Source organism: Anas platyrhynchos, chromosome 2 (genome assembly GCF_047663525.1).
Source record: "Anas platyrhynchos isolate ZD024472 breed Pekin duck chromosome 2, IASCAAS_PekinDuck_T2T, whole genome shotgun sequence".
NCBI classification, from domain to species: domain Eukaryota; kingdom Metazoa; phylum Chordata; class Aves; order Anseriformes; family Anatidae; genus Anas; species Anas platyrhynchos.
The window spans coordinates 52,947,348-52,968,434 of NC_092588.1; the positions used below are offsets into that span (position 1 = coordinate 52,947,348).

General features: G+C 36.9%; 1 protein-coding gene across 3 annotated transcripts in view; it reads left to right on the forward strand.

The window, feature by feature from the left end:
* Window positions 1–19,933, forward strand: part of LPIN2 (lipin 2) — a 47,311-nt gene extending 27,378 nt beyond the window's left edge. For all 3 annotated transcript variants that reach the window (XM_027451995.3, XM_021268949.4, XM_005009380.6), the window contains exons 6-20: window positions 3,495–3,618; window positions 4,279–4,600; window positions 4,824–4,923; window positions 6,042–6,229; window positions 7,129–7,222; window positions 7,579–7,648; window positions 7,759–7,848; window positions 8,568–8,650; window positions 9,775–9,916; window positions 10,751–10,899; window positions 11,359–11,445; window positions 13,177–13,329; window positions 14,342–14,456; window positions 15,128–15,231; window positions 15,564–19,933. In XM_027451995.3, the coding sequence (XP_027307796.1) occupies window positions 3,495–3,618; window positions 4,279–4,600; window positions 4,824–4,923; window positions 6,042–6,229; window positions 7,129–7,222; window positions 7,579–7,648; window positions 7,759–7,848; window positions 8,568–8,650; window positions 9,775–9,916; window positions 10,751–10,899; window positions 11,359–11,445; window positions 13,177–13,329; window positions 14,342–14,456; window positions 15,128–15,231; window positions 15,564–15,708 (1,966 nt within the window). In that variant the 3' untranslated portion in view covers window positions 15,709–19,933. The remainder of the gene's footprint in view (window positions 1–3,494; window positions 3,619–4,278; window positions 4,601–4,823; window positions 4,924–6,041; window positions 6,230–7,128; window positions 7,223–7,578; window positions 7,649–7,758; window positions 7,849–8,567; window positions 8,651–9,774; window positions 9,917–10,750; window positions 10,900–11,358; window positions 11,446–13,176; window positions 13,330–14,341; window positions 14,457–15,127; window positions 15,232–15,563) is intronic.
* Window positions 19,934–21,087: the final 1,154 nt, after the last annotated feature.

Here is a 21,087-nt window from a genome sequence, read left to right on the forward strand (position 1 = left end):
GCTTGAGCGGGTCCAAAGAAGGGCGACGAAGCTGGTGAGGGGCCTGGAGAGCAAGTCCTATGAGGAGCGGCTGAAGGAGCTGGGCTTGTTCAGCCTAGAGAAGAGGAGGCTCAGGGGTGACCTTATTGCTCTGTATAAGTACATTAAAGGAGGCTGTAGAGAGGTGGGGGTTGGCCTGTTCTCCCATGTGCCTGGTGACAGGACGAGGGTGAATGGGCTAAAGTTATGCCAGGGGAGTTTTAGGTTAGATGTTAGGAAGAATTTCTTTACTGAAAGGGTTGTGAGGCACTGGAACGGGCTGCCCAGGGAGGTGGTGGAGTCACCATCCCTGGAAGTCTTCAAAAGACATTTAGATGTAGAGCTTAGGGATATGGTTTAGTGGGGACTGTTAGTGTTAGGTTAGAGGTTGGACTCGATGATCTTGAGGTCTCTTCCAACCTAGAAATTCTGTGATTCTGTGAGTTTGGATGTCAGTGTTCTTCCTATCCTAGTGCACAGCATTAACTGAAGTGACTCAAATCTGGCAGCTAGATACATCTCTCACTTCTGCAGTTGTATATAAGTGCTGAGAAATCTAATCCCTTATTTGTCTTTTTTTCTATATACAACAGCGTATATGGGTATATTTTCTTTTGCACAGAACAGTATGACCAGCTGTACCCATCCTAATGCTTAGGTACCATCTGAGGGATAAATTCACTTGAGTCCCAAAGCAAATCTGCCTTTGGTTGCTCAAAACCCTGTCTAGCCTGGCCTTGAACACTTCCAGGGATGGGGCACCCACAGCTTCTCTGAGCAGTAGTCCATCCCCAAATGGAAACTTCATGGCTAGTGTGAGTCTATATTTGGACTGTACATGTTGAAGAATTTTAGCTACTAATCCACACTTTACAAATGTGGAAGAAAGTTGAGTCATTTAAGGTAACAGAAGTCTAGGGGAAAGATGCTAAGTAAATCATTCACATTTTTAGTCATAGGATTTCTTTCCTAAATCCAAAAAGCTTTGCTCCTACTTCAGAGAGCAATCTCTTTGATAAAAGCTTAAGAGACAGGAGGCTTGCTTACCCTTGGGACAAGATAGGATGCTAATTATTTGGGATGCTAATTGCACTAAAGGCTGTGTGTATATGTAGTGGGGCCATGACTGTCTTCAAATGTGCTAGGTATTTTATTTAAGGAGCAGTATTTAGCTTTGAACAGGCACTTCATTGTTGCCTACTCAAAATAAATAGAAGCAGCCACTACAGATGAACAGATTTATGGTGGTAAATTATGTTGTGTTTTTAAATTGTTTTAAAGTTTAGTTTAAATTAAACTTTATTCATTAGAGTGGTATCAACAGATCTACTTAGTAATTTTGAAAGTGGAGCCACATTCATTTTGAAGCAGAGGAATACCTTAGGGTGTAGTTTCATTTTTCCCATCACAAAAGGCAAGCATAGGGAATGATAACTTCAAATGAAGAAAAAGTGGAAGATGGTCTTTTGGCTCTCTGGTCTCATTTCTTCTAATAAAAGGCTAGAAGTTCATGTGTACACTTCATGTGTACTATACACTCAAACCTGTATCTTCCAAGGCATCCATTTTAACCATCGTGGTAGGTAATCATGACTTACTTAAAATGGGGAAGGTGGTTTTTTTGTTGGACAAGTTGAAAGGCTGGTTGGGGGTTTTTGCCTCTTCTTTTTTTTTTTTTTTTTTTTTTTTTTTTTCCCTGGAGATTGGCCCTCTTGCTCTTCAGAACCTTCGCAGGGAGCTGAGTGAAAGTAACAGCCCAAGTCTTTCAGGGAAACGCTACGGTTTCTTTCAAACCACTGTCCTATTCACTAGAATAAAACCAAAGGAATAACCATCGGCTATTTGTTACCTGACACCATTGATGATTTTCCTGTTTTAACAAGCAATGTTAACATGACTGGATCACTGTCACAAGCATGACCCTTTCGAGTAGACTTCTCTCTGAGAATGATAATGGAAAACTTGCACTTCAGGGGAAATGGAACAGATTTTGCCCTGAAGTGCTCAGTCTTTTGCAGGTACTGCTGATTATTAAGAATTAGGCTAAGAAACAGGTTAATAGGTCTGCTTGGCTTCCAGTTGACTTGTGATGTAGGCAGAACAAATTATTTGACACCAAAGGAAAATGAGTTTATATTCCTCCTCGTAACAAATACGTGCATGTATTTTCATCAATGTATTACTTTAAGTTCTTCTAACAGTGTAGAAAGTGCAATTTTTGTAGGAAACTTTTCTTTTGTGTCCTTGGATAATGAAGACTGGAAAAGAGCAATGTTGTTAAATCACATGTAGGCTTGCTTAAATGTACTGCTACCTTGGATTTTCTGGTGTCCCGTAGAATGTAATTAAGGACACTTATTGTTTGGAATGTGATCAGGTGATCGGATTTGCTTGTTTCTAATGTCTGTTCCTTATTGTGGAACCCTGGTTCCACAAACCTCCAGAAAGTTTCAAATAAGATACTTGCATTAATTAATTCTTGAAAGAACTTTATATGTTTATATATATATATATATACACACACATATATATATATATATATATATATATATGTATAAGTGATATACCTGTAGGATTTACTATAAAATATTCAGTATTCGATATCAAGGTTTATATTTAAATAAACAAGCAATCCCCAAACACTATGAATGTCAAAGTGTAAAAAGAGCAGGATTTCCATAATATGAATTATAAATGCCTTATTTGAGAGTGGACAGACTTGGACCTTTCCCAACCCCTAAATACTGCATCAAAACAACATCATGTGTTTCCCTTCTTCCCTAAGACCTGAAGAGCAAACTGATCTTGAAATTTTTGAAATCACACCTTTCTTACATTTTGTAGAGTGAGTTCTTTTGGCTTAAAAGTAGTTAGAAGTAAATTTCAAAGGGTCTTTTTCTGATTTATGGATAGTAAATGCTGTGGGAGGAATAAGATAGAACTTTAAAAAGTCATGTAGCCTGAAGGAAGTTTTCAAATAATCTCCCTTGCCTCTCCTAAATTACCTTGCTAATGTTGTTTTTCCCACCTGTAGACCAGGATTTGGTGTTGCTTCATTCACATGTGAGTTAGGTTTGTAAAACTGCTGTTACTCAGGTCTTGGCATAGCAAATTTAAATGCCGTATCTTTATAGAACAAAGAAACTCAAAGCAGACTTCTGCTGTACTTTTGGATAATCATTTTTTTTTTCCTGTTTGTTTTTTAATGGAATGTGGGCTCAGGAGAGAGCTATACCTACACTGCAGATAAAGTGAAGGAATCTGTTTAGGGTGATCACCATGGAAGTCCTTTAATGTGATTTTGGTTTTAACCTAATTTCTTGCTGTCTGAAAACTGCTGGGCTTCTTGCCATGTTGCAGAATAATTGAAGCTCTGTTAAGCTGTAGAAAATTCTACCAACAGTAGCTGCACAACAAATGCATTTTAAACACTGTAGCTTTCTTGCTTTTTTTTGTTGTTCCTGTTGATTTGCTAGCCCTTACGCTGAGCCAGTCTGCCCTAAAAGTGATTCAGAACTAGAAGTTAAACCTGCTGAGAGCTTGCTCAGATCTGAATCTCACATGGAATGGACATGGGGAGGATTCCCAGAATCAACAAAGGTATAGTTATTTACTGTCTCAAACTTTTGAACCGAATTTTGGCATATTTAAAATTGTGCGCTGCGAGTGGTTTGTAAATCTGCTGCTGTTCTTCAGAATAATTCAGCTGAAGTAGGAAAGTAGCACCCCCTTGTGGCTGCCTGATAGTCGATGTTACTGAGTTCAAAAGCTGATCCGCAAAGTAATTATTGAAAACTTCGTAGTGATGTAAAATTTTTGAATTTTTAGATAGAAACTGACAAAAGCAACTCTGGAAACAGATTTCCTTTATTTTAGGATAAACTATAGTTCATTCCAGAGGAAGGATAGCCTTAATAGACAGAATATGTTTTTTTCTAACAGGACAGCTGATGGCATAAGCCCTATCACGTTCATGCTTATGCGTTTTTCTTGCTGTTGTGTCATCGTGTCAAGACTTGCCAGGTTTTTTTTATGGAACTTGCTAATAAGCTAGTATAAAGCTTTTTTTGTAGGGAACATTGCCAATACAGTAGGCCACGTTTTATGTTGCTAAAATACATGTTTAAATTCTTACCCAGTTTACTTGTGATCAGGGCACCAAGCTTACTGACAAAATTACCCCGAGTACAAGTTTAATGTTCAGATCAGAATAAAACAAATATGTGAAGTGAAAGTATTGACTGGAGTCTTGTTTTTCAGATAAGCAAGAAAGAGAAACTGGAACAGCCCAGAACAGCTACCATTACACCTTCAGAAAAGACTCATTTTAGGGTCATCCTCAGCTCTGATGAAGTTGAAGATGATGATGTAGTGAAAGATTCTGTCTGTACGGTACTAAAACCTGAGCCGAGAACTCATCCTCTTCTAAAGCAAATGGATGTTAAAGATTCTCTTGCTTCTGCAATCATAGAACCACAGGATTCCTTAACATTAGATGCTGACCATCATTCCAGACTATTGGTAGACCCTCTACCAGAAACAAAACCAACAGCAAAAACTGACTCTCCTTCAAAAAAGAAAGGTATAAAACTGATTATTTCCTTCAGTGTGATCTACCAGATAGAGGCAGTAGTGGAAAAAGCACAAATGTGCCTTTTCATTTTTTTCCTGAAACTCTTTGAAGTCTTGACTAAAACCATAATTAAATTCTTCAATTTATAAATGCTGTAAGTCTGAATCTTCCAGAATTATGTTTGTATTTAATGCGTTTGGATCTCATTAACCTTCATTGTTAAAATTAACAGGGGTGCACAAGCGAAGTCATCATCAGGGGCCTGATGATATTTACTTGGAGGACCTAAAGGCTTTGGAACCTGAAGTTGCAGCACTCTACTTTCCCAAAAGGTAACTTGAAACTAAAATTCCATGAACCTAGGCTTATACTGCAGTTGCACTATGTAAACAACTACACGTACGATGTGTCTCCAAGAAGAGAATGGGACTTCAGGTTTCTAGGTGTTCGTGAAGAAGCTGGTCCTAATCTCATTGTGGAAATTGGTTTCTGATTTGGCAAGAAACACGATGAAACATCATGTGAGAGTTTATTACTGAGAGATTTTCATCTTTGTATAATCTGTATGTTCTGAAAATATTGTTAGCTCTAGATAAACACACATCAGTTTATTTTTTACATGCCCTGTACATTCTTTCCAGCTAGTTTTTAAATATCAAAACAGACAAAAAAAAATCCCTTTTAATCTTCGTGCAAGGATCAGTCTCAAAATTCCCTCGTTTTGTATTTTATGAAATCTAAGCCTTCTAGGTATTTCTAAAATACTCTACAAAATTCTTCCAGGACAGTCATTCTGGAAAAATACAGCCTAATAAGGAAGAAGTGTCTAACTTCTGTTGACCTGTGAACTTTTCAGTTTGTGGGTCTGGGGACAGGATTGATAGCAACAGGAGAACATAACTGTAAAAAGCTTTAGTTTTATTGTTAGTTACTAATAATCGTAATGTTAGATGACAGTGTGGTATTTTTCTTATTTAAAAGACAACCTATTGTAGTTCTTTTTCCAAACAGTGTTCTGAAAAACATAAAGCAATATCCTTTTTCCTTCTATTCTTATTCTTATTCTACAACATTCTGGTAAAGACTGAGGAGCATGGTATTGTTCTGTGGCTATAGCATGTAGAGGAATTTTCCTCATTTAAATCCAGTTTTGTTGCAGGCAAAAGAAATGTAATTACTTCCCAATGTAGATGGATGTTGGGAGGAGAACTGGACACTATCAATGGAGGTTAATAAAGGGTTTGCATGTGTGTGTCTGATTTATCTTTATTATTAAATTTATGTATTTATGTTGTAAAATGATGCAGGGCATTAGAAAAATGCAACAGCAAGATCATTTTTGATTAATCATACAGCACATTCCATAATCTAAAATCTATACATCTGCTTGCAAGTGAAATAATTATGGAAAATGTGATTCTTTTTTCCTTTTTTTTTTCCTTCCCTGTAGTGATTCCGATCCAGGCTTCAGGCAGTGGGCTGAGTCAGATACCCTTTCTGGTTCTCAGTCACCCCAATCAGTAGGAAGCGCTGCTGCCGATAGTGGCACAGAGTGCATGTCTGATTCTGCTATGGACTTGCCTGATGTTACTCTCTCACTTTGTGGAGGTCTCAGTGAAAACGGGGAGATTTCTAAAGGTACGTGAGAAACTAAATCATAAATGGTAGTAAAGCTCAGGCAGTTAAATGAAGTGGTGTGTGTATATATATATGGTAAAAACATAAATTATTTCTACCTTATGAAGCTTTGGCCTATAATTAAGCTTATGCTGAGAAACATTCCATTTTCTAAAATTCTTAAGTATTTGCCAAGCAGAGATTATGGAATTTAGCCTGAAGTTGATCAAGAGCACACAGTCTTGAAATGCTTATCTCCTTTTTCATGCTGCACATTACACATCTGATTAACCACTCTTGTTTCTGTCTGTAGTTCCTTCTTTACTCCAATATAAATCTTCACAAACTATATTCTTTCAAATTGCCTGTGTTTTTTCTTTGGTTGTGGTTTTTAGCCATTAAGAGACTAATTTTTTATCTTGGACTATCTTATCTCCTGCTCTACTTTTCCCATCCTAAATGTCTGTTAACCCTTAGCTTTCTTACCTATTGATTCTTCTGTCTTTGTGCTAACTTCGGTGCTAACAATGTGAACTTCAGCACTGAAGTTGTATACATTCTGAATGAGCTTCTAGTAGTACATAATTTTCATCAGTATTTTTAGTATTACTTTTTTAATGATCATCCCATCTCTTAAGTCATCAAGTGAAATTTGCATGCATCTTATAAGTGCTCAGAACAAATCCTTCTTCTAGTTTCTTATTTCTTACTTCCTGTGACTGTTGAAGTGTTACGAGGGTTTCCTTGCTACTGAGAAGGCAGTCAGGCTCTTGACAGGTAGGCCATATTAGCATATCTTAAGTGATGCTGCAAAATTAGCAAAGACTCTGAAGTGACAAAGCATTTTCCTAGACACAGACTAATCAGACACTTTAGGATTTTGTATTACTAATTTTAATCCAAATCTGCTTCTATTGCAGAAAAGTTCATGGAACATATTATTACTTACCATGAATTTGCTGAGAACCCTGGACTCATAGACAATCCTAATTTGGTAATAAGGATTTACAACAGGTAAGTCCTCTGTATCATAAAATCAGTTCTTAGAGAACCTTATTTAAAATCTACCCTATCAAGCGAGTGCATTTCTCAGCTTCCATTTTGACTTATTTTTTGATGGATCTGCTGTTTGGTCATAAAGAAAAATGCTTGAAGCTAGATTTAGTGCAAGCTTTTAGTTCAAAATCAAAGTGAGATTTCATTTCAGCACTGATGTTGGTGTGTATATTAAAATAATTCCACTTGCAACAAACTTTAGTTGTTGGCAGGAAACACATCTTTTCATCAACAAAAGGACAGTTTGCACACTGGTATTTATTTACCTCTATTCGGGTTTTGTAATAACTTATCAATAATGTGTTTTTAAACAGGTATTATAACTGGGCGTTGGCTGCTCCAATGATTCTGAGTTTGCAAGTGTTTCAGAAAAGTTTGCCTAAGGTAAATGAGACGTATACTTCTTCAAAGATTTTGCATGTAGTAATACACTTTTCTTTTTATTCTGTTTTTTTTTTTTCTACACAAACTTAAAAACATACCTATTTTTTCAGGCTACTGTTGAGTCTTGGGTCAAAGAAAAGATGCCAAAGAAGTCTGGAAGGTGGTGGTTCTGGCGCAAGAGAGAAAGCATGACTAAACAGGTAATCGATTTTATATTTTCATCATCTATTAAAAGATTTTTTAGAAGTCCATTTGTCAAAAGTGCCTCAGAACACTTCTCATACAGCTCTGTCACTGACTGCCAGCTGGGAGCTACTCACTGTTGCAGTAGCTATTGCTACTTCTGAATATTTCATCTCAAATACTACATAATTTTTCATTGTTCCTAGTTGCTTCAACAACTTATTCAGCTTTTTCACATTTTTCTTCAAACCCTTTCTTCTAAGCCATAAGCTTAGTCAAGTCAAAGCTACTCTTCAGTCACTGCAATATATTTTAGGAATTTATACACAAATTAAGTAGGTGTGCAGTAGATGTTATGCTGAGACGCTCCATTTTAGACTAAGTTATCTAAACCTTGAATATGTCCTAAATCTTCTCTTTTTTAAAAATCTGATTTTTACAAGCTTAAAGATTGACTTTCCTTTAATGCTAAATTCATCATTTCAAACTAGTATTTCTCAGTTTGTGGTGCATGGAGTTTTGTTTTTTTTTCTTGGTAGACTGAAAAGCTTTAACAGATCACTTCTTCATAGGGAACCTTTTTGTTAAATAATTCTCAGAATGAGTGATTCTGAGACTTGATGTAGCGTATTTACTATACTGATAGCTATTTGCTTACGTATGAACTGTTGAGTTCACTTGGATCATTTTAAAATGCTTAAATATGAATGTGTTCTTTATTGTCATGTTGCTTTAGATACCAGAAGCAAAAGAGGGGAAGTCTGAGACGCAAAGAGCAAATGAACTGCCAGCAACTATAAAAGAGCAAGTTAATAGTAGGTGTGTTCCTGCCTGAAGAATATTTTGTGTACTGAATAGTCTCTCCCTCTTTCTCTCTCTCCTTCCCTCCTTCGTCCCTTCCCTGCCTCCCTCCCTCTCTCAAGGAAGAATTCAGTAGGAGTTCACTGTGGAGAAATGTTTTCCTCTAAGCTATTGAAGAGAAGCCAGATGTGTTTGGCAAACAACTCAACAAAATTAATGTAGCAGTAAACATTGTAGGAACTACAAATACACTACAGTTATGTCCTGAATCCTATTGTTTTTACTTCTTAAATTCCTATGTAACTGACAGAACAACAAAGACATATATGGTAACCTTTAGCAATGGGCCACCACCCTATAATTTACTAGTGGGATTGTTTGAGATATCATTTGATGTTCTTTTGTGTAATCATAATAGGCTTTGAATAACTTAAACCATATGCATTTTTTGTAACGTGAAATAACTGAAACAATAAAATGACATTAATTACAGTATACAAGTTGCCCAAGATTGTAATGGGAAACTAGCAGTATTTAGCACAAAACTGTTTCAGTCTAAATATGTACATTTATATTTTCCCATGATTTTACGGAGATACTTGTAAATGTTTTTAAGATTTAAGAAACTGAATGTACTGTGAAATTAAGAGAAATTAAATGCTACTTTTAATCTTGAAATCTCTAATTAGCAGAAAAACAAATCTGAATAACCTTAAAAGGTGAGCTACTCTGCTAATTTATCACAGTTTTAAAAATATAGTGACTGTGACAGCTTTTCTTTAAAAACAGGACACTATTACTCTCTCAGTATCCCTTTTCATCTGCAGTATACTTAATTAATCAACACAGTATTAGTGACCACTTGACAATGTCTTTACTAATTTCATCATGTGTGGAGCCAGCTAGACTGTGCATAGTAATACTTAGAGCTTCATCAATAGTAGCATGCTTTACAAGTATTATTTGCTTATAGGCATATACTGACTTTTTCTGGGCATGAACTAGACTTTGGACTTTGTTAATCTCTCCTATCAGGCTAGTAGTGAATCCTTGGCATAACCAGAAATTAATCTCGTGTAGGAATCTTTCATCATTAAAGATTTTTCTGTCGCTTACATTTATTCTGTTTGATGTCATGGTAGACCTCCAGAAGATGATTCTTCTAGTGATGAAGCATCACAAGAGTTGAAGGAATCCTTGAAAATAGATTCTACAGTAGAGCATCCGACCCATGGGAACATTCCATCTTACAAGAAGTCACTTAGACTCTCTTCGGACCAAATAGTAAGTGGCATGCCTTCAATGCACATAGAATGTATCATAGTTCTACTCTTTGTTTGACTGTAAAAGTTGTTTTTTTTCTCATTGTTACAAGGTAAGTGTAAACACATTTCACAAAGGCAAAAATGCTATTGGGTTGCTCTTTTAGCAGTAGAAAAAAAGCAATGGGGATACTTAAAATGCAATATTTAGTTTTCTTTTTAAATTTAAATTTGAAGTATTTTCCACTGCTAGTATGGGCAGCTGCATTATTATTTTTTTTTAAGGATCATGATTCTGTATTTTGATTTTAAAAAATATGTTGCAAAAAAATTGACAGTCACTTTCTGCAATTTGGATATCCTGGGATATCAACTGTACATCTAAGTTGGTGTGCTATTTTTGTTTCAATCTAATTTACAAGTTCCTTCTGCTGTCTAAATATATGATCTCCATCATGGAAGAATTTTGAGGAAAGCACCCACTAGGCAGAAAATACCATCGCATGCTTGGTTGTTTACACGTTTACTAAACAGATCAGTTATTTATATGCTAATATATTAGCAAATAGTATTTGCTAATACTGTAAGCCTATGGTAAGAGCAAGAATTAAAACAGGAAGGAGTCAAACACTTTTTGTTACTGCTGTGGTCAGTGCTGCTGTAATCAGATAAAGAACTTGGGGCAAATACATGCACCCAGTACAAAGCAGACTTTGCCAGTGAAATTGTGCCAGTGTTAAACCATGGTTCACTTTTTTTGAAGAGTTGATCAAAGCAGAGGAGGAAGATTATAGGAGCCTTTTTCTGTGAGTTTATTTATGATTCTAAAAATTCTATATTTCAATTTATTCTAAAGGCGAAGTTGAAACTCAGAGATGGCCCTAATGATGTTGTATTTAGTATTACAACCCAGTACCAAGGGACTTGCCGTTGTGCAGGAACAATATATCTCTGGAACTGGAATGACAAAATCATCATATCAGACATTGATGGAACAATAACCAAGTAAATATCATTTTTTCTTTTTTTTTGTATTTGACACATTATCTTGCTTTATTGATGCTATCCTGCTTTTCAAGATCAGATACAGAAGCTTGATTGAAGGTGACTTCTCATTTTTAACAGCTATGAGAAATACTTGTTGCTTTGATTTTAATTTGTATAGCAAACTAGAGAAGTCTTTTAAGAGACTGGTGTGGCTAGTATGTGGCAACTGCCCTTTACAGTTAGACTTCCTTCGGTTTAGCAACCATGGGTTAACTTGGAAACTGACTTGTGCTTTATGGCCTATCTAGTATTAACTAGTAGATATTAAATAGTACTATATCTAGTACTAATTCTCTTTTGAAATGGTTAGGACCTTCTGCAGAGGTATTTCTGTAAATACTCATAAATTGTTTATTCATTAGTAGTTGTCTTTATCAAAACTTGTACAGTTTCACCTATCTCCAATTTTCTTTTTAGGTCTGATGCTTTAGGACATATCCTCCCTCAGTTTGGCAAGGACTGGACTCATCAGGGCATTGCAAAACTCTATCATTCCATAAATGAGTGAGTATGTAATCTATGAGCAGCTAGGGCTTTCTGGAATTTGGGAATTAATGGGCAGGTAATTGAATTGCTGTTAATAATTTTGCAATTTAATATGATGTGTTGGTCTAAATGATGGAAGGGAGCTACTTCTGTCACATACAAACAAAACTAAGTTTTTTCCCTCAGATACTTCAATAGGAATGACAGCCAACACTTTTTTACTAGTTCCTTTTTCAAATGTTTGATTCTGCATTTGAGTTCTTAAAAACTGTGTAATATCATTGTGACTATGAGAGAGAACCATAATAGAAATAGCTTCTCAAACAGTCATGCATATGTTTATCTTCACCAACTCAGGTTAATCACAAGGTCTTTACAAGCATAGCACACTGTAAATTCAAACCTAAACAGTGCCCTCCCAATATCTAAATATTCTGTGTTTTAATGTTTGCTATCAAAGTCAAGTGAACTCTCCTTAGGATACATTTTCGTGTTCTGAAATGAACCTAATTAACAACTTGCCACTGACACAAAGGTTGGTGGCCTGGTTTAAGTTCTCTGTCACTCACTTCGCTGCGCTTCTGAAATAAGCTAACACCGTCCAGCAAATCAGCAATTTCACCATCTGCTCTCTGGTTTAGTCACCTGAATGTGCTCACCTTGTCTGCAAGAGCCATCAGAGGCAGCTCATGTGAGTAGAAGAGGGGAGGCAGGAGATGGAAGATGATTTCACTGTTGTTGCAGTGGTGAGGTGTTCAGTTCAGAAGTGTTGTGAACCACAGCCTTACAAATGCAGTGTGCAGTTAAGAGGGAATATAGCCTTATTGTATTTATGTCCAACAACTTTATGCAGAATAAACCTGCATTGTTTCTCTTCCTTAGATTTGGTCATTTAACAAACTTTCAAACAAACCATACCAAAAAAGCATGTGTGTTGATGCTAGAAATAATAATTTGGTATTGAGGATAACGGGATGGCTAACTGTTAAAGCACTTCATGATCCACTTAAAATAATCCATTTTTATCTTTGGCTTAACATTTAGTAGTTTTTCTTTCCACTAAAATAAGTTTGGGGTCTTGGCAATCCATTTTTTGTGTGTGTGGTATTACATAGAGCTAAATTTTGTCTCTGGCCCCATGCAGTCTATGGAAGATAACCAGAACTTTGTTTTGTGCTCAGTGTATAATAGAAGAGTAATTTTGGGATTATTTGCCAAATTGAATCTTGTCTTTGAAAATGCACATAAACACTCAAGCCTTTTGTGTATGCAGTAACTGTGTACAAATCTGTTTAACAGATGGATCTACGAAGTCTTTAGGAAAAAAATTAGGGGCCGGATGAATGCTGCTTGTGCTTACTTTGCTATGAGCTGCAAATTCTGGTAACAATATGGAGGAAAAATAAAAGACAGGAGATCTGGTATTCAGTATTATGGAAACTGGGTGAAGCCAGTGTGACGTTTATCTAAACAGAGCTGAGTCCATCTAAATACATAATCTTAGTATTACCATCCTTGTTCTTCTTGCATTTCCTGTTTTTCAGTTTTGATTGAGTCATGTTTTCAAACTATTACATGCTGTTCTGATTTAATAATAGCAGAACAGTCTTTTCACTAGGAGTTTGTGAAGCTCACTGCAGCAAGTCAGTACCTAAACTGGTGCCTCTGGATGCTGCTGGTACAGGATGCCTGTGTTGACAAAGAATATCTTCAGCAGGAAAAGGAACTAAGTTAGTATTTCTTTTCCAGAAATGGTTACAAGTTTCTATACTGTTCTGCCCGTGCCATTGGAATGGCAGATATAACTAGAGGATACCTACACTGGGTGAATGACAAAGGAACAATTCTTCCCAGGGGACCTCTCATGTTGTCCCCCAGCAGTTTATTTTCTGCATTTCATAGGTAAGCACATGGGATTTCATATATCCATTCCCTCCTCATCTCAGACCAGGAAGTGAATTAAAAAGACTTGGGATGCTGATCATTATAACTGTGTATCCAAACATTCTGCTCTCTGCTTGGCTTGCTACTGAGACTCAGTGCCCCTCTAGTGATCACTTAAAGGCTATTCGCATGAATTTCACTTGAAGGAAGTATACTTTTGTTTCTACAGACATGTTAGATGTGGCTGCTAAACACAAAATGCCTGTCACAGTGCAGCTTGTTTTCTGCTTTCTATGTTCTTCCAATCTGTGAGTGATTACTATTAGGTTCTGCTTTCATCAGTGCTCCTATGCAAGATAGATTTAAAAACAAACAACAAAACAAAAACACAACAAAACAAAAAAACATGACATAGACTGTTACACTAAGTGATCTTGCAATACTGGGAGTGTTCCATACGTGACTGCTTACAGATGGGTATGGAATTTAGCTGTGGCTCAGCCCAGCCAATCTTTTGAACCAGCTACAGGCTGCCTCATTTTTGATTGGAAGAGCTAATAGTGTAAAAGTATTTTTGTTCATTTTGTTGTTGTTATTATTATTAAAATAAAACAACTGAGTCATGGCTAACAATGACAGCAGCTTCTATTGTGGTCTCCTATTAGTCCTGCAGATTTTTTCAGGGGCAGAAATGGTAACAAGCTTGTGTAATTGATTCAGTCTTCTGCTTTTGGTCTAGATGGTAATGTACGACAAAAGCAGTTGATAAACTGCAACCATGAGCTGTGAACTTCATCACAGTTAGTTAGCCTAGCTTAGTTAGTTTATTCACCTATTTTTACTGTGAGTGTTGTTTTTATTCTTTTATTGTTTCTTGCATCATCCTTGGAAAAGTATTTACCAGTATCTGTGTAACTAGCCACACTGAGCACAGGAAATAATGAGAATACAAATATCAGATAAATTGGTGAAGGAGAATACCCACTGCTTGGTCATGATTTAGAATTTGACTGTTCATTTTCTCTTTTAGGGAAGTCATAGAAAAGAAGCCTGAGAAATTCAAAATTGAATGTTTGAATGATATCAAGAACTTGTTTGCTCCCAGTAAACAGCCTTTCTATGCTGCTTTTGGAAACAGGCCCAATGTAAGTCTGAGACTTTCTCTTTGAAGGGTTAAAATGCATGAAGCAATTGTGGGAGGGAAAGGAAATAGGTTTTTCTTTTTGTGTCTGTTAAAGTTTGAATGTGGAAATGGGACACTGATATTTCTATAGATTTGGCCATGCAGATTCTTAAATAAAAACTATAGCTTTAGAATTCCTTTACAAAAAAAGATTACACAGATGTATTAGTATTCCCAGGGTCTTACTAAATACGTAACACCTTTCTATATTTTTTTCAGCAGTTTTGACAGCATTATAACTTAGCGGAATTCCATACTCCTCAGGCTTGAATCTTTTTTCCTATCATAGTTCCTGTACTTTCTCTGCAGCTCAGTGCTATTGTAAGAGAGCTTGAGAGAAGGGGTATTCCTAAGAGGAATGTTGTCACAGGGAGTAGTACGAGTAGTACCGTGTGGTAGAGATTTTGTGGTGCATATTTGTGGTCCAAGGCTTGAGAACAGACTTAAGGGTTGTGGGTGGGGGAGATGCTTTGTTACAATATGTGCTTGTTGTTTATTTGTTTTAAGGCGTTTTACTATATACTGTTGGATCAGCTTTTAAATCTCTTTTCTTATTCCTTCAAGAATTTGTTCGGTATATCACATTCAATAAGAAAGTGTCAAAGCATGTGCATTTGTTCATGCTTTTCACAGGATGTCTATGCCTACATGCAAGTGGGAGTTCCAGACTGCAGAATATTTACTGTGAATCCAAAGGGTGAACTGATCCAAGAAAGGACTAAAGGAAACAAGTCTTCGTAAGAGCATTTTTATTATTTCAGTTAAAGAAGGTTCTCGGCAATGAGATTACAAAATAATTACAGTTGTGACCATGATGATTCCTTATGATCTTCTGTTACATGTGATACATAAAAAAAATTATTTGCCAGAGACTTACCACTTTGGATGCTTAACTTAAAACTTCTTGAAAAGAAAAGTAAGCTGGCAAAATAAAATTGAAAATTGCTTCTGCAGTAGTTGTACCTTTTTTGACTATAGTTTTCTGGTCTAGACTTCTAAAGCTCTTTTTTGGCTACAGTTAACAGTGACTAGACTGTTAAATAATGGTCTTTCTTCTTTTTTAATATAGGTATTACAGACTAAGTGAGCTTGTGGAATATGTGTTCCCACTGCTTAATAAAGAACAGAGTTCTGCATTTCCATGCCCAGAATTCAGCTCCTTTTGCTATTGGAGAGAACCTCTTCCTGACCTTAACATGGAAGATCTGGCTTGAAAAATACTTCTCACCTAGAAACGGACTTTCATGTTCAGCTACTCAACTTCAGTTTAAATGTGAAGAACTTTCTTAATGAAGATGCTAATTTATATACTGGTACCATAAGTCTTACTAAAGAAATCACTTTAACTCCGTTGGTGTAAGACGAAGAAAATGCAAAGCTACTGTCTGTTTTTATGTTCTTTTTTTTTTTTTTATGATATTGTTTGTCTTTATTGCTTGTCTTTATATACCTGTACTAAGGCACTTGAAATTGGCCTGCCATTGATGGCCATGGTACTCAAGTGCTTCATGGCAACTAAATGCTGAGTGACTTTGCATTTTCATCAATCAGACCTTATTGTAAGCATAGATTTTTTTTTTGTGCATTAGTCTTAATAGTATATTTTCTAAAACGAAGCCAAAAAGTGTATGGAAACTGCCAAATAGAATGTCAGACCTATTAATAGAAAACCTGGTCTAATGTTCAGGTGGACAATTAGGCCATTTTGCAGAAGAGCCAGAACCTAAGACCCAGTGTGCTCTTTCTCAGCTAAAATACAGAAAGGTGTAGATATTATTAGCCTGACAGAGTCTGAAGACATAAAATTCATCTTTAAATGTAAATATGCCTTTTGTCACATGTACGAGACTGTGCTTGTACAATTAATGCTCAGACTAATACTGCTTTTTTTTATATGCAACGCTTAAACTATTTCATTATCTTGTTGAAGTGAAAGTTGTCTTCAGATACTTGTATGGCTTTTGTTGCTTTCAGGCTGCACTATTTCATGTTGAATTTCCATCAAGAGAAATCTTGAACGTTTCTGTAAGAGTTGAGGAGCTGGCATTTTAATTTCTTTTTTCATCATGGAGATTCATATGTGTGTGTATGCTGTGTAGGCCAGTAAAAAGTATGTACAGATTATATTCAGGGAATTGTTATACTAAAAAAAAAATGATGTATTTAATTTTTTAATTATCTACTGCAGGTCTTTCCAGAATTCTGTATTACAGGTTTTCATTAGCTGGAAGGAAATGCAGCTCAGTAGTGGGATTCCAGGTATGAGAATGGTTAAATGCTGCAGAGCAGAATAAAACCTTTTTTTTTTTCTTTTTTTTTTTTCTTTTTCCTTTTGGTTTATTTGTAAGCATCATGCTGGTCATTCCTCAGGTTCAGATCAGGAGCCTGTGAACAAATTGCATTCCAAGTCTAGTGTTTATCAGCTGTGAAAGCAGCTAGTATTTCTCTCTCCAAAAATACTTGAAAACAAAGGTAGCTCTGCTTTTTAAGTTGGGTTGGTACATTCGAACTCCTTAGGACAGGTCCATGGTGAGAATTGTATGTTTCCAACCCAGACGGCTTAAGGCCTACAGTCATTTAAATTTCAGTCCCAGGCTTTCCGTGGTGCACAGTCTTTCCTGTCACTCCTTAAGCAAGTTCCTGAGGCTGTGCATTAACAATCCCACCAGGGCGGCCATGTCCAGAATTTCCACCAGGCTCCGGGGCCAGGCTCTCTCCCTGCACAGCTCCCAGTGGCCACACACTCCTGCACGGGGAAGTGTGAGTGATTTTGAGCAGGCACTTGTACAGCTACTGCTGCGGTGCTTAGCCAGAGCTGCTTTTGATAGAAACATGGCTTGGGCAGGCCCCTCTGCTTCAGCTTACATGGCCTGGAAGCAGGAGAGGATCTCTTCCTTTCTTTCACTACCCATAAAAGAGCATGCTCAGAGGATTTTGCCCCACCCACAGGAATATTTTCTTTATCAGGCCTTAACCTTAATAGGTTAGACCCTTAACCCTATGTTCTGAAATAACACCAGCCTAATGCTAGACAACTGGTGGACTGCTTGGGGGCAATAATTTTGGGACTATTTGTTTTCTTATAAAATTCTGGTGTATTCCTGTGACTATAAAACATTAGAAAAGAAGGAGAGGGAGAGGGTCAACACAAAACCTCCCTTTCAGAGCAGGAGTATGAGGGTGGGGAAAAAAACACCTGCCTGTCACTGTGTGCCATACATGTTAAGTGACTTGAAAAGCATCCTTCTTGTTCTTACACAGTGAGGACAAGACATTTTGTGACTGTTTCAGCAAATTCTTGCTCCTGTCACCAAACTACTTAGTGTTTAAGTAGATTTCATGGATTCAATTCAAAGCATGTTTTGCAGTACTGCATTTTTTTTGCACTTTCAGAAGCTTGCAAACATCATTCCATATATTTTCCTTTATTTTCTTACCTTTTATTCCATAAAATTCCATAGAAACTGAAATTCTCGTGATCACTAAGTGCTTTGAAAATTGACAGAATTTGAGCTTTTAAGTCACTTAAATACTTCAAAACTTACAAGAACCCAACATATTTTAATTCCATTCCTCATGAAGGGAGTGAAGCTGCCTCTCCTAAAACAGTCTTCTCTGGATGACAAAATTTTCTTTACCATCCTTAATGTAATCTTGGTGGCCTTGGTATTACACAGATTTTTGGAAAAAATAAAAGAACAAAAACCCACTTCCAGCAAAATAACTACCAGAGATGGGATTCCAAATTGTGATGATTGTTGCTAAGGTTTGGCCGTGTTTTGCTAACTTTTACTGAGTAAAATTTTTTCACTTAAATCCTATTCATCTTTTTGGATTGTCATAAAGACAAGCTGTGGATTGTAAGGTGGGGACTTGGATAAATGGGCAGGGTGGAGACATGGTATCAGGTCTGTCTCCAAATCCATGTAATTTAAGCTGGTGTGGTATGGGCGTGGCTGCAAAGAGCTCCCCATTCTGCTGACCTCTTATTTTGCAGTATAGGGATGTCCAAAAAGTTGCTTAGTTAACAATTCTGCTTTTCAATCTCTCTAACAGTTTTGATATTTGGGTTTTGATAAAATGTAAAAGATTTCTTGAGTATTTCTGATACAAGTCAGTTGTGGTGGGTTTGGTTGTTTTTCTTTTTAATTGACTTGTATTTGAAGCTTTGTTCCAGACTGTTTGTTAACCCTGCGTAGGGACAGAATTTGGGGTACTGTACCTGTCATCGTGTACCTACATGATTTGGATTCTTGGGCACTTTATTGACTAGAAAAGACATCTCATTGCTATCAAACCGTAGGCTTGTGCTGCAATATTAATATGAAGTGGGGTGTATAAAAACTACGCATTTGCCTATCCGTTGTTACTTTAGTTAAGAGAAGTGGCCTGAAGTTAATGTCTGAGAACAAGTTGTGCTATACGTATTCAAAACTAGCGCAAGTGAAATCATTCTTTCTATGAAAGAGGAACTTCTAAGTGTGTGTGTCTGCAGGCGCACGCGCATCCCTGTTAAGACTGTGTTGTTGAAGATGCAGATCCTCTTAGCGTTGGAAGCATGTCAAAAGCTGAGTCAACGATACCTGTCTGGGGATTAATAAAGGAACATTGCAATTCAGAACTTGTTAGTGACTTGGACGTTTCCCATTTCTATAATGATTTTAAGATCAGTAATTTAAGTGGTGCACATTTCTGGATTCATCTTTTTACACTGTACAAAACATGCTTGTACTTCAAAAGGTTGGGCTTTAACCCCTAATGTTATACAGTTGCATGTGCAATATGGCTCGCGTATCCTCAGCTTCCTGTCATCAGTGTATTCCTTAAAATATTTTTTTTTCAGCTGGAAAAGTTTTAACACTTGTATTGACTCAATTGTGGAACTTCTGAAGCAAACTCTGAATCCACTTATGGTAAAGACAAAAATAAGATTTCATGTTAATATTTCATACAAGTCTTCCAGAAGATGCTGTCATACGAATGAATTGTTTAAATGACTGTAATGCGAATTCATAATGAAACATCAAAAATAGATCATGGATTTGAGATGCCTTTAAAGTGTCACTTTTGCCTAAAGAAGTTTTAGTTTCCAAAGTTGAATCCTGCTGAATAGAATGGAATTGTTTGGATTTTTTTATTGAAGTGTTAATTATTTCCAGATGAAAGTTACATTTTGGTTGAGTTTGAGGATAGGAAAACTCTCTTCATTAGTTTGTTTCATTTTTATGTTGAAGATGTGAAATAACTGATTATTCAAGCAACCCAATCACTAATAAGGTAGTGTGTTTAAAACTGTCAAATCTGTGACCATACCAATATAGTGGTTTTTGTTAAGACTGGACTATCTTGGGTACAGTAACCCACACTTCAGTGCAATGTTTATTGATGTTCAGAACAATGTTATCACAATAAACAAACTTAAACTAATTTTTTCTTCAATTTGTGCTTACAAGTTCCATTCTTGTATTGCTAATCTAGTAAATGTGGATTTATTTAAATTGTGTTCATATCTTATATTTAAAGTTGCTCTAAGGACTGTGATATTTGCTTTCTTTCACACTTGGTTTACTCCTAGAGTATTTATACAGCTGACAAGTAATTGCTGTAATCAAATTTACATTGTTTTCCAATACCATTATTAGGTTATAACTAAAATGAAAGCTAAGCATACATTCATAATGTAGAATCTGAGGTAACATACACTGTAGTCATAGACACATCTCAGGAATCCACAAGCTGCCTTGAATAAAATACTGCAGCTACAGGGTGTGAGCACTTGTACGCCTTCCCTAGTTTGGAGTTTCATCCTAATTCCATCCAAGCAACATGTTCATTTCAAAGAAAAACAAACAAACAAAAAAACCCACAATCATTTCAATCACACAAATGTATGATAGATCTGCATGGATGTGTAAATCATGTGGTGCAATGCAGGTGTACCACTTGTACTGCTGCTCCCATTGCACATCAGCTCTCTTCTGTCCAGATACAGAGCCTGGTGCTAGTTTTATCTCCTGCTGCAGAAGCAGAGATTGCATTTCTATTTAGTTTCCCCTGTGATTCTGCTCATACCCTGTGCCCTTCACACCTAGGTCTCTTCAGTCTTCATACCATGCTTCTGTCACTGCCCATCTTTCACACCTAGGTTTCAGCACTTGTCTGTGGTGTGCAGTGAGCAACAAAGGGCAGGCAAGTCCTGTGCATGCCAAATGCTCAAAGGTGTTAGAGGAATATTGGCTGTGCTCAAATTGTTCCTCCTGTATCCCTCCTATCCCATTCTTGGTGGAAGGACAGTTTTGTCTTGGAGGAGTTGTCTTAGATCTAGGGCCCTCTCTGACCTACAGATGTGCCATGAGCTCCCTTAGACTGCTGGAGGACTGGTCACCTTTCTCTGAGGGTCCCAGGTGCCAGCAGGGAGTTTCATCTATGGCTTGCTGAATTCCTACTGCCCTTCACAGGCCCTGGCACCCATCCCCTTGAAAGCCATGGTATGCTGCAATTCCTCCCAGCGCGTGGGCCTTGGGGCAGGGAGGTGGTGAGAGGCATCCCACTACTGCACTGGGATTAAATCCCACATATTGCTGCGTGAGGGC